Raw genomic sequence first — 11,964 nt, 5'->3', positions numbered from 1 at the left:
GGTAAACCTTTGATTGAGAGATGCACATCAGAAAGAGGTAATAATAATTTATGACAAATTGGATGTGTAATATTACTTTTTATAATTATTAGCCAAAGTAAATTTTCTTCATAGCATGTAAATTTGATATTAAAACGAATGTATTCAGTTATAAAAAATATAGTTGACTACAGATTATGAATGACCCCCCTTTTAGTCTTACTCTTTTTAGACTGCAAAAAAAAAAAGAAAATAGAAAAAGAAAATTCAATACAAATAATGAAATATCCGAAAAATAAGGAGAAACAAAATAATTAAATACAAATTAATTACGAAATAACAATAACATAAAAAAGAAAATTAAATGCACATATGAAATATACACAATCTATTAAACTAACTTAACTAACCTAACTAAATTAACTTTATATTGCTCAAAGACTTCCTTGCCATGACCTGACACATTTAACACTAATGTGGGGCAAGCTTTGTCATTGGACCATTTCTTTGTGAGGTCACATTTTATGGCTTATGTTATAGATATTTTGTTCTAATTTCAGTTGTCAATAGGCATCCTGAAATATAATTAGTGTTAATTTGGCCTCCTTTTTTATATTTCACCAAAAAAAAAAAAGAATAATTGAGTCATCCTCATGACGTTCCAAACCTGTTTGATTTCTTACGTCTGCCGAACTCATAATATATTTTAAAAAGAGTATTTGTTTTCGTCCATACAAAAGTCAACGGACTCCAAAAACAATTATGGGACGACATGAGGGTGAGTAAACACTTTGTCAACATTTAATCAACTTTAAAAAGTCATGACATAATCAGTTGAAGTTCAAATACGTGGCTTAGAAGCACCCTGTTACGTAAAAGCACGTGGGCTGTTGTAGAAAAAACATCATGAGCTCATCATCTCCGTCTGTTGAGTGTAGGCGTGAACCTCCACGCCCTTCCGTCGCCTGTGCGTTCACGAGCTCCGCCCACGCGTCAGGTGTTCAGACGAAACCCTACTGGAGTAAAGAGGATGTTACTCATGCCTGCTGGACAGGATGAAACACTCCACAAACACTTTAACTTAAGCGTGTGTCACCGTAAACCGATACCAGACAACAAGAAGCGGACGGTGTACATGCAGGTGAGTTATTTACACTGTTTTAACTCTATGATTTACATTAAACTCTGCATATGTCAACATATTAATAGAAACTAAACTGTTAACGTATTCTCAAGTGCCTCTGTGCCGTTTTACAACGTGTCCTGATATTCGAAGGTTAGTGATTTAAAGTAGTTTTATTTTTTGTTTAAACTATAATAGGATACGTTTTCCAAAAGTGACAGATTAATAGGGTTAATTCAGGTCAAAAACATTTCAATGTGAAACTACTACTGTCATCCAAATTATGGAGTTGACCCTTTAATGCTGTTTACAAGGTACTCCAGCTTGCATGGTAATACCATGATACATTTTAGTTAGTAAAAGTGGCATAAATGTCTGTTTATGAGTATCATCTGTACATCTAGAACAGTGATTCCTACATCTGCCTGGTATAAAAAATAAAGCATAAAATTGGTTAAAAATATGAAGCTTGACGAATGTCATTATTTTAAAGGGGTCATATGACATTGCTAAAAAGTACATTATGTTGTGTATTTGGTGGAATGCAATGAGCAAACACACTTTTTTTTCACATAATGTATGTTATTGTTGCTCCTCTATGCCCCGCCTTTCTGAAACGTGTCGATTTTTACAAAGCACATCGTTCTGAAAAGCAAAGTGTGCTTTGATTGGCCAGCTATCCAGTGCATTGTTATTGGCCAAATACCTCAAGTGTGTTACGAAATGTTAAGACCCTCGCCAAACTGTGGTGCGTGTCCTGCTGTGGCGATACAAAAGTAATAAAACCCATAACAAACGAGGCCTTCCAGTGGGAACATAATTTCGGATTATAATGACTTATATTGTCTTTTTATGTGTTGCGTTGCGTATCGCACCGCATAAACATAAAACCATGTCTGGATCTGAATATTTAGATTGAACTGTTCTGGAAAAGTGTTGTAAATACAACTCAACCACTGATGTCTAGTTCTGTCCTCTTTTGGAAAGCCATTATTAAAGCCACTCATTATTTTTGATGGGGCATGAATTGGGAGTGGATGGGGGGTCATCATGTGACACACAGCAGTCACAACAGCAGTTTTTTATACGAAACATTCCAGAATGCATTAACTATATCATGAAATCTCTTGATTCTAACCTTTATTATATCGATCTATAGTGGATGAGGGTCAAAGCAACCTAATAATGTAATCTATTAACCATGCATAAACACTTGGGTGTCATGCAATAACATTTAATACGACTGAGTTTATATTAAATGTGAATTTAACATTGAATGTTAATGTGAATAAAAACATTGCAAGTTAGGCTACTAATCATAACACTTTCACTGTACAGAAAGAGTGCAAAGACATTTTCACTGACAGTCTAGAGGTCAAGCGCTCTCAGAATGACTCCTCTGATCACCTGGTTGGTCATTGCATTCATAAGCTCAACAGCATAATGTGTGATTGGTTATAATGCACAACGCTGTAAAAACACGTCTTTGGCTCAAGTTTGAATCGGCGTGGTTCTGTTAAATATAGAAAATATTAATCGCCTATTATTATTATTTTTTTGATGCCTTTTGATTTGGCCGGTGTTATGCAAATCACCCCACACAGTGACATAGACATGTGGGGGCGTGTTTAAACCAGGTTTTAGGAGGTCGTGGACGAGTCTTAGCTTTTATAAAGAATATCTCTTTGGGTTTCAGACTTTAGTCTTTGCAACTAAAAGGGGTCTTATCTATTCACAAACAACTTGTAACACTCCAAAGAGAAATGAAAACTTGAAATTGCATCATATGACCCCTTTAAAGAAAGAAAGCAAGAAAGAACAAACAAACAAAAGAAAATGTGGATGTGTTTCCTCGCATAATTATATGTGCTAATAGATCTTTTATTTAATATTAGTGACTTAATACTGAATTATATCCAACATGAAAAAAAAAGAATAGACAAAGTAGGTTAAAACTGCTCTCGTTTTTCTGAAGAACTGCTTTATTAAGTATTAAAAATCTTGTTTAATTTTGCATGCACTTTTTATTGGTACAGTACAGTTGTTCTCATCATTCGCTGAGCAATGCTATATTACACTATTGTATACTACTATGTTAACAAGTGATGAAACAACATCAAAGCAGAACAAACACAAGCTTATCATCCAGAGGACGGAGCAACAGGTGCACAATTATTTGTACTTTCATTTCTCCAATTTGTTTGCACGCCACATTGACTGTAATCACGTTTGGTTTGAGGTTGTGTTTATGTTGAACCTGCAGACTCTCTGAACTGCTCATTTAATAATGCATGCTTAAAAGAAACCCTCAAATGCATTTTCGCTTAGAGCATGAAAATGCGGTCTGTGTTGTTAACCCTCTTTGTTATTTGATGTAAGTAGAGCCCACAGCCTTGAACAGGGACAATGAAGCTTTATTTGTGGAGAGTGACATCACCCTTTTAATTTGACAGGTGCAAGATAGTGTTTAAGTGTGTTAGGTACAGAAAAGAAAAGAACTGTGTGTTATTTGTCTAGTTTCATAAATATAAGAAAGTGTATTTGGTTGATTGCTTTTATACCTGGGAACAGCGAACAGACTTGCTTAGAAGTGTTGACATGCATTCGTTTATTATTCACTGTGTGTTTTCTGGTTTAAGAGGTGAACGGTTGAGTTTCTCTGTCAGCTTCCTGATTCACAAGTTCAGACACAGTCAACATATGAGTGTCTAGTCAACAGTTCTGTTTCCTTTAGCAACAGCGAATAAAAGATTAGAAACAAAAGATTGCAAAAGGTGTGACTTAAAGACTCGCTTACACAGACTTGGCACACGTCATTGTTTTCTTTTTTGTTCTTGGCAGAAAATCAGGTTCGGGCATGTTGAGTAAAATCTATTTTTGGGAAGGGAAACTTAAGAAAACAAATTTTTATATATTTTGACATGGTGTAGAGTAGCAAATATTTCGGTATATGAGTCGCACCTTGAAGTGGTCAAATCTTTCCAAAACTTTTTCAAACGGAGCGTTTGTCTGGTGTCTCTCGGCAGTGATGGAGGTGAAAGGCTGCAGGTCAGAGCTGGAAGTGTTTAGGAGGTCGATGATTGAGACCGTGTCCAGAAGAGATTCGGTGTCTGTGAAATGTTCTCCATCTTCCCAAAACCTTCAGATGTCAACACCTCGAACGATGCCTCTGACTATCAGAAACACTTACAGGTAACTCGTGGCACTCAGTGCTTATTGTAGTATTTGACTGTGGCTGAAAATTTGCTTAAAAAACAAACTGACCCCCCCCCCCCAAGCAATGATGTGATTCTCTGTTTTATTTAAATTTAATAAAAAACTTAATTTAATAGATATAGATTTTTTTTAATAACCTATCTTGATATAAATGTTTCATTTAATTTACATTTATTTTAAACTAAAGCAGTAGTGTATAAACAGCTTTTAACAGTTCAAAGTTGAATTTAAAAATGTAATTCTGTTTATTTATATTTAACCTGCATGATTGTATTTAATTTAATTTAAATTACTTAACTAAATTGAATCTAATTTTATTTCATTTTAAATTGTATGAACCGCTCCAGACAGTTCCAAGTTGAATTTAATGATGTAATTATATTTATTTATATTTTATTTAATTAAATATACATTTTATTTCATTTTAAACTATAGCAAGAGTCTATAAACGGCTTCAAGCTGTTCCAAGTTCCTTATTTATAGATGCTAATTTATAATAATTTATATAATTTTATTGCATTTTGCCTTAATTACTTTTTTAATTTTTTAGCAACAGGTCCACTTTTTTGTCTTATTGAGATTATTTATTTCTAAATGCATGTTATAAAATATGGTTAGTGTTCATTTGATCAAGTCCTGCCTTTATTCTGTTTATTCCTGTTAAATATCTTGTTTCAGCCGGAAATATTTCATTCTATGGAAACAAAATGTGTTGATGTTCTTGATGCTTTTTACTTATTATTCTTCCTGGTCTTGTGATTTAAGCATTCCAACTAAAACGGAGTTTCGAGCTTCATCTGCACCTTTGATTCCCAATCCGTTTCCGGAGCTCTGCAGTCCGACACACTCTCCGGTGCTGACCGGGTCTTTCAGCGGGAGAGATCCTCCATCCAACAGCAGCACACACGTAAGCGTGCACAGTTTCATCTGTGACACAAATGACAGACAGTTGCCTGTGGCACTATGAATTCTCAGTAGTTATAATAGGTGACAGACAGCATGACAGGCCATCCTCAAGGGAAAAACAAGCATGCATGTACACAAACACATCACAGGGCATTCAGTTCAGAGACTTGTCAATAAAAATACATAGCACAAGCACATTCTTTGGCACTCCAAAAAAGTTCATGACCTCAAACAAACAAAACACTGCATGCATTTGCATGCATCTTAGTTTCTGAATGATTTACGATCAGATTCTTGTGTGTTTTCGTAGGTGCTTCGGGTTTTTGGGGACGCCACACACAGTCGGTCGGTTTTGGTGACATCTGGGACGACAGCGCATGATGTTTGTCGTATGCTAGCGCATAACGCACACTGTACGGACGAGGAAAGCTGGGCTCTCATTGAACATCATTCTGCTTTAGGCCTGGGTAAAACTTGAGGATGGTGTCCTTGCACTGAAACAACATAATGCAATTGCTAATACTCTCCTTTGAGTTCCATCTTTCATAATGTAGCTTATTAATACAAATACTTTCATAATACAACGTAAAATTGCATACTTCACCTACAAAGGAAGTTTAATAGTAATGAGATTTGAATTGGAAAACAGTGGGTTGCTGCTTTGCATTCACTTTGTTGTTTGCATGCACTTGATTTTGCTCTACAAAACAAGTTACTATCTAGTGTTTTTGCTTTTGACAAATCGATAATGTTCTCACACATTCATGACTCATTGTTTGGATAAAAACACTGAATACCAACTCTAATGCCACCTTGTTTGTGTAGAAATAATGTTAAGGCAAAAGCTGTCGTGTCTTATTGTGCTATTATAATGAGTGATTCTTTGCTGAAAGAAATTGGACCCAGGGGTGTTGTGGAAAATAAACAGCATTGAAATGAACACAACCTGTTATACAGGCTTTACAGTAGCTTTAGTTGTGCTTTTGAGAGGTGCTGGATTGGACGAACCTTTGGTTTAGATGGCTTATGAATGACAGTTCAATTAGTCAAGTATTTAGCAACATTTTTTTTTTTTTATAATTGTTTTACAAAACTATTTTCATTTAATGAATTTTTTTAATTTAAATGTTAAATGTATTTTTATTTATACATTTTATTGAATGCATTTTACATTTATTTTTTTATTCCGTTTCAATTTCAATAAAATGTATTTTTAATTTGTAATTTAATGAAACTGTAATACAATTTAATTTAAAGGTTCATTTAATTTAATGTGTAAATTTTTAATTTAAATGGTTTATTTTTCAAAAATTGCATTTGTTTTTTTTTTTCCCCAAGAGCGCTGTCTGGAAGACCATGAGCTTGTGGTGCAGGTTCAGTCATCCTGGCCTGTAGAAAGTGACACAAAGCTGATCTTCCGCAAAAACTACGCTAAGTACGAGTTCTTCAAAAAACCTGTGGTATGAAACCTCTTTATAATCATCTTCTAATTTATCTGAAAATATAATAGAAATATTCAAACTTCTTTTAACTTAAATGATGTTACAACTACCAAATGTAGACATTTTTAGTAATTAGTTTTTTTTTCTGTAATGCAGTTATTTTTCCCGGAGCACATGATATCGGACAGCGCTGATGTCACTAAAGGCATGACATCATCAGAGCTGGTGCAGGTATGTTGGTCTACAGCTTTTAAAAACATAAAAATGGCAATTATATTGTCTTCATAAAACCAGTAAATGTCTCCCTTGTAGAATATGGTGAAGAGTGGCTCCTGTCCAGAGATTCAAGGGTTTCTCCATGTGAGAGAGGGCGGGAAAAAGTCCTGGAAGAAACTTTATTTCGTTTTACGACGCTCTGGACTGTACTGCTCCAACAAAGGACAGTCAAAGGTGCCACACACAAACAAAAACCCATTCACACACACACACACACACACACAGTGCACAAAGTGTATATGTACACATGAACATGCATGTAAAATCTGAATGCATATGAATGTTTGTAGGAACCTCGACACCTGCAGTTCATCGGAGATCTGGAAGATCTGAATGTGTTCACAGTGTTCAATGGCCGTAAACTTTACGGGGCTCCAGGAGAGCATGTCTTCTGCATTAAGGTAGCCAATAGGAAAAGTCTTATTTTGGTTTTATTTTTATACTATTATAGTTTTTATTAATATTTTGAATCCATTTGTATTTTTATATTTTCAGTCTTCATTTATGTTTTAATAAATGTATCTGCTTTTATTATTATTATTATGAGTGAGTGATTTTTTTTTTTAGTATCTCAACTTTTTTTTCAGTTAGTTGCAAGAACAACATAAAATGTTTTTATTTTTAGTTGAATATTTTAGTTGAATATTTTATATCTCATATTTGAGATATATATATATATATATATATGTTAAGTTTAGTCATTTTAATTTCTATTTATTAGTTTCTATTAAAATTATTTATTTTTGGTTACAGTTTTAGTGACAATTTATGAAAGCAGTTTATAAAGCACTTTGATTATATTTAAAAAATGCAATAGGTTTTCTTTTAGGGTTTGAGGTAGTCTATAATAATGATAATTATCTTTACATAACAGCAGCAGAAGTCTATGGTATGTCCTCGTGTAGACCGCTAAATGAACATGAATGTGTGTGTGTGTGTATGAACGCTAGGCCTTAAAAGACAGGTTTCGCTGTCAGGATTTGAAGCTGATGTGTGCCGACAGTGAGCAGAGTCGTACATGCTGGATCACGGCCTTCAGATTGTTTAAGGTATATGAACACACACACACACCACACACACTCGCTATGAAAAACACTGGACTAGCTCCATCTGAAACCTGCTGTGTGTGTGTGTGTTTTAGCATGGGAAACAGCTCCAGTGTAACTACCAGCTCTCCCAATCCAGTGCCAGACTTCACAAACCATCACGACAAGACTCCAAGGTACAGAAAACATCTCTCAAACCCCAAAAAAGTAATCCACACAACTCGTGCACTATATTCTGAAGTCATATGTTGGCTTTGTGTGAGGAAGGGATTGAAAATGCTCGTTATTCACTGAGCTTCTCACACCTGTGTCGTTGTCAGTATGCAGACCGAGAGGAGTCGATGGTGGCCATGGATTTTTCAGGGAAGAGCGGCGGACGAGTGATTCAGAACCCACATGAGGCCCAGAATGCCGAGCAGGAGGAAGGACACAGCTGGCGGGTGTGTATGTGTATTTGTGCTCAGGAGAAACAGTATTCATGCTACACAGCGCTGAAACATGCTATGAATGCCTGTTGTATTGTGACGCCCAGCCTGAGGCTTCAGGGTTTATTATGCATTTGTAAAAAACAAGTTTGCATTAACTACAGAGTATGGTTGTTTTTTAAAAGATGCTTATGAACTCCCTTGAGTCTAGTTTTAAAATGTAGTTTATTTATATGTTATGTTTATGTTTTTGGGGTTTGTAAAACATTTTAATGTTTTTAAAAGAAGTCTTTTCTGCTCAACAAGGCTGCATTTATTTAATCAAAAATACAGTGAAAACAGGAATATAAAAATTACTATTACATTTTAAAATAGAACAATATTCATAATAATAATAATAATAATAATAATAATAATAATAATAATAACAGTTTCTATTTTAATACATTTTAAAATCTTAATATATATTTGTGTAAACAATAAACATTTTTTTTTCCAGAATTCTTTGAATGGAAAGTAAAAAAAAAAAAAAAAACAGCATTTATTTACATCTTTTGCAACTTTATAAATGTCATTGTCACTGTCACTTTTGAAAATGTTTATACATCCTTGCTGAAAATAAAAAAATCTTTTAAAACACTTTTTAAAATAAAAAAAAATTATAACACTTTACAATAAGGTTCTATTATGTAAATATATGAATGTATTATTTGGTAACTTACAATATCATTAATTAATATTAGTTCGCTACTTTAGTTAACATGAACTAAGCATGAGCGATACTTCAACAGCATTTATTAATCTTTGGTAACGTTAATTTCAATATTTACTAATGCATTATTAAAATCAAAAGTGCTTGTGAATGAACAAGAACTAACCATGAACGATACTTTCATTAACTAAAATGAACAAAGATTAATAAACGCTGTAATAAATGTATTGTTTATTGTTTGTTCATGTTAGTTAATACATGAACTAATGGATCCTTCTTGTAAAGTGTTACCCTTTATTAAATTTCTGTATATTTCCATATTGCTGAAGAGCACAGGTAAATATGAATTTTAATGGGTTTATGTAATGATTGTTTTAAGTCCACTTAAATTAAAAGTTGTTATATGTTAAAGTCTAATAAATGTTAAAACTAAAAACTCTTAATTACACTATACTGTGACTATAGTCAACTGTTAAATATAAGAAATAAAATCATAGGGACATCAGTAATATTGGTAATAGTTGATACTCCCCTTCAGTCATAAAAAGATGCTGTTAAACAGATATGAAATTCTAGTGTTAATATCTTAATTTTTGAAGATTGAATGTGAAATTATTGCATATATAATATGTATAATAGTAATTTTAGTATTTCAACTTACAGTATTGTCAGTTAGTTGCCAATACAGTATATATGTAATTTATTATTATAATTATAATATCTGTATTCTATTTTATCTTTGTCAATTAACAAAAAAGAAAAAAAAAAGAAGAAAAAAATGATTTAATTATTTAAATTCTAATAAATAATGAAAATGACTTTTTTTTTTTTCTTGGTCCAGAAACCCCAAGTTGATCAAGTCTTTGCTCACCTATCTATAGATGTTTCTTTAATGGGGTATTTTTCTGTTTCAGAAGAGAGAAGCTCTGCGTCACAGTTTACCCACCAACGGTCACGGGCCACAGCTGTCCGGTGAGTGTCTTGCGTCTCGCGTCCACACGGACATCATGTAAAATGTTATCAATGAGAAAGAATCAGTCATTACTTAAAGTTTTCTGTATGTGTGTGTATCTACAGCGGTTCATCAGGTTCAGCCGTGGTTCCATGGGGGCGTGTCTCGAACTGAAGCTCAAAGGCTATTGGAGGAGCAGGGTCAGGTGGACGGGTAAGAATGATCTTATGTTTTTGTGTATCATGTAGGTTTGCACTGTGAAGTTGTGTTTAAACAGGTTTCTCCTGTCTGCAGGATGTTTTTGGTTCGTGACAGTCAGCTGCACGCGCAGTGCTTTGTGTTGTCCTTGTGTCATAAACTGAAGACCAAACACTACCTCATCATTCCCGTAAGTCATTGTCTGGCTGTGCTTCAGGTTGTGGATAGCTGAAATACAATCCATGAGATATTCTCATCTTGATTTCTCTTTTTCATTGTCTGTATCTGTAGTTAGAGCAAGGGGATAAACAGTACTACACGATGGACGATGGTGTCACACTGTTCACAGATCTGCTGCAGTTGGTGGAGTTTCACCAGATCAACCGCGGCATCTTACCTGTGTGTCTCAAACACCCCTGCACTTGCATTGCACTCTAAACCTTCACCTTTGACCTCTCCCCCAAACCTAGGACCTAAATGACCCAGCGCCAGTCTCTGGACCGTTAAAGTTCTCACTTTATGACTCGAAGTGGATGTCAGGACATTCACAGTTTTTCATAATCCCAACCTCCCTCCCCTTGCAGAAAAAAGAAAAAACTATATTTCTGTGCATAGTAATTCTATTTATTTTTTATATACCTCTACCACACTTTAGAGCGCATATAGGTCTTTAATATTGGTTATCCAACCAAACAAAACTCTTAATAGTTTATGGACTATTTGTTTACAAGCTATTTGTATTCATCATCCTTCAATCCGGGAATGTTTCTGAACTGGAAAGTGCACAATCATGTGGGAACTTCCTGCTATTGCTTCCTTCAACACTGGGGGGCGCACTGATGCTTTGAATGCTTTACTGTACCTTATTCTTAATAGTCACCTAGGGATACATTAATGCATATCTGAAGTTGCAGAAGGATACAATTTCAATGTAGCAGATTTATTATTATTATTTTTGTTCAACACTATCTAATTTATGGGTGTGTGTTTATTATTTTTTTCATAATACTGACGTTTAAGATCATCGAGGCCAGTTTACGTTTCCTTTTATGCTGTATTTTTATTCAGTTTTAGCATTGTTTAGTACTTGTTCTGTTTAACAGTTGTGCTTGGTTGTGTGTATGTAGGTTAATTCTGACCAAAACCTCAAACTGAAGTTGTAAATAAGTAAACAAGTGTTTGTTGTTTTAGTAGTTTTGATCGTGTGTACTTGTGTGTGTTTTTCGGTATGCTTCAGTTAACTTGACATCAGCAGTGCATCAGTTGTCAGGTCTCCACTGTGTTGTTGCCATGGGGATTGTTCCTTTAATATTCAAATGAGGTCATCAGTCCAGGCTGCAGTATGAAGGCTTTATATGCTGATTTGCTTGACTCATTTTGAATCAGATGATTGAATGAGATGGTAATTTATTCAGATGTAAGCGAGGTGATCACCTCAGCATGAATCATACATTAATCCTATATTATAAGGGTAAATAACGGAGACCGTGATCAGTCGGTGAGTCAGTGAAGGACACATCATTCATCCTGACAATATTAAATATCAATATAGTGTGAACATAAATTTAAGAGTGTAGTCAAATTAATAATCAATATGAAATAAGTTCTGATTTCATCTGAGTAAAAAAAGGAAGTTGTGAGCTTGGATTAATTTTCATTATATTAATATAAAAATGTATGCATTAATGT

The 11,964-nt window shown here is 34.3% G+C and overlaps 1 protein-coding gene across 1 annotated transcript; it reads left to right on the top strand.

Moving 5' to 3' along the window:
• Positions 1 to 960: 960 nt before the first annotated feature.
• LOC127945933 (growth factor receptor-bound protein 7-like) lies at positions 961 to 11,475 on the top strand. Its single transcript, XM_052542132.1, has 15 exons — positions 961 to 1,120; positions 4,129 to 4,294; positions 5,084 to 5,225; positions 5,535 to 5,691; positions 6,563 to 6,684; positions 6,823 to 6,897; positions 6,979 to 7,116; positions 7,233 to 7,343; positions 7,893 to 7,991; positions 8,084 to 8,164; positions 8,309 to 8,428; positions 10,040 to 10,097; positions 10,203 to 10,290; positions 10,372 to 10,465; positions 10,567 to 11,475. Exons 2-15 carry the CDS (start codon positions 4,131 to 4,133, stop codon positions 10,711 to 10,713), a joined length of 1,596 nt encoding a protein of 531 aa, XP_052398092.1. The 5' UTR covers positions 961 to 1,120; positions 4,129 to 4,130; the 3' UTR covers positions 10,714 to 11,475.
• The last annotated feature ends 489 nt before the right edge of the window (positions 11,476 to 11,964 follow it).

This window comes from Carassius gibelio, chromosome A24 (assembly GCF_023724105.1).
Source record: "Carassius gibelio isolate Cgi1373 ecotype wild population from Czech Republic chromosome A24, carGib1.2-hapl.c, whole genome shotgun sequence".
In the NCBI taxonomy this organism is placed as follows: domain Eukaryota; kingdom Metazoa; phylum Chordata; class Actinopteri; order Cypriniformes; family Cyprinidae; genus Carassius; species Carassius gibelio.
The sequence above is the reverse complement of the archived record's forward strand: the minus strand, read 5'-3'. Positions and strand labels throughout refer to the sequence as shown.

Coding starts and splice junctions, on each gene's coding strand:
- LOC127945933 (XM_052542132.1), top strand. CDS start 4,131: ATGGAGGTGAAAGGCTGCAGGTCAGAGCTGGAAGTGTTTAGGAGGTCG. Junction 5,692..6,562: donor TCATTCTGCTTTAGGCCTGG/GTAAAACTTGAG, acceptor TTTTTCCCCAAG/AGCGCTGTCTGGAAGACCAT. Junction 7,117..7,232: donor CCAACAAAGGACAGTCAAAG/GTGCCACACACA, acceptor GAATGTTTGTAG/GAACCTCGACACCTGCAGTT.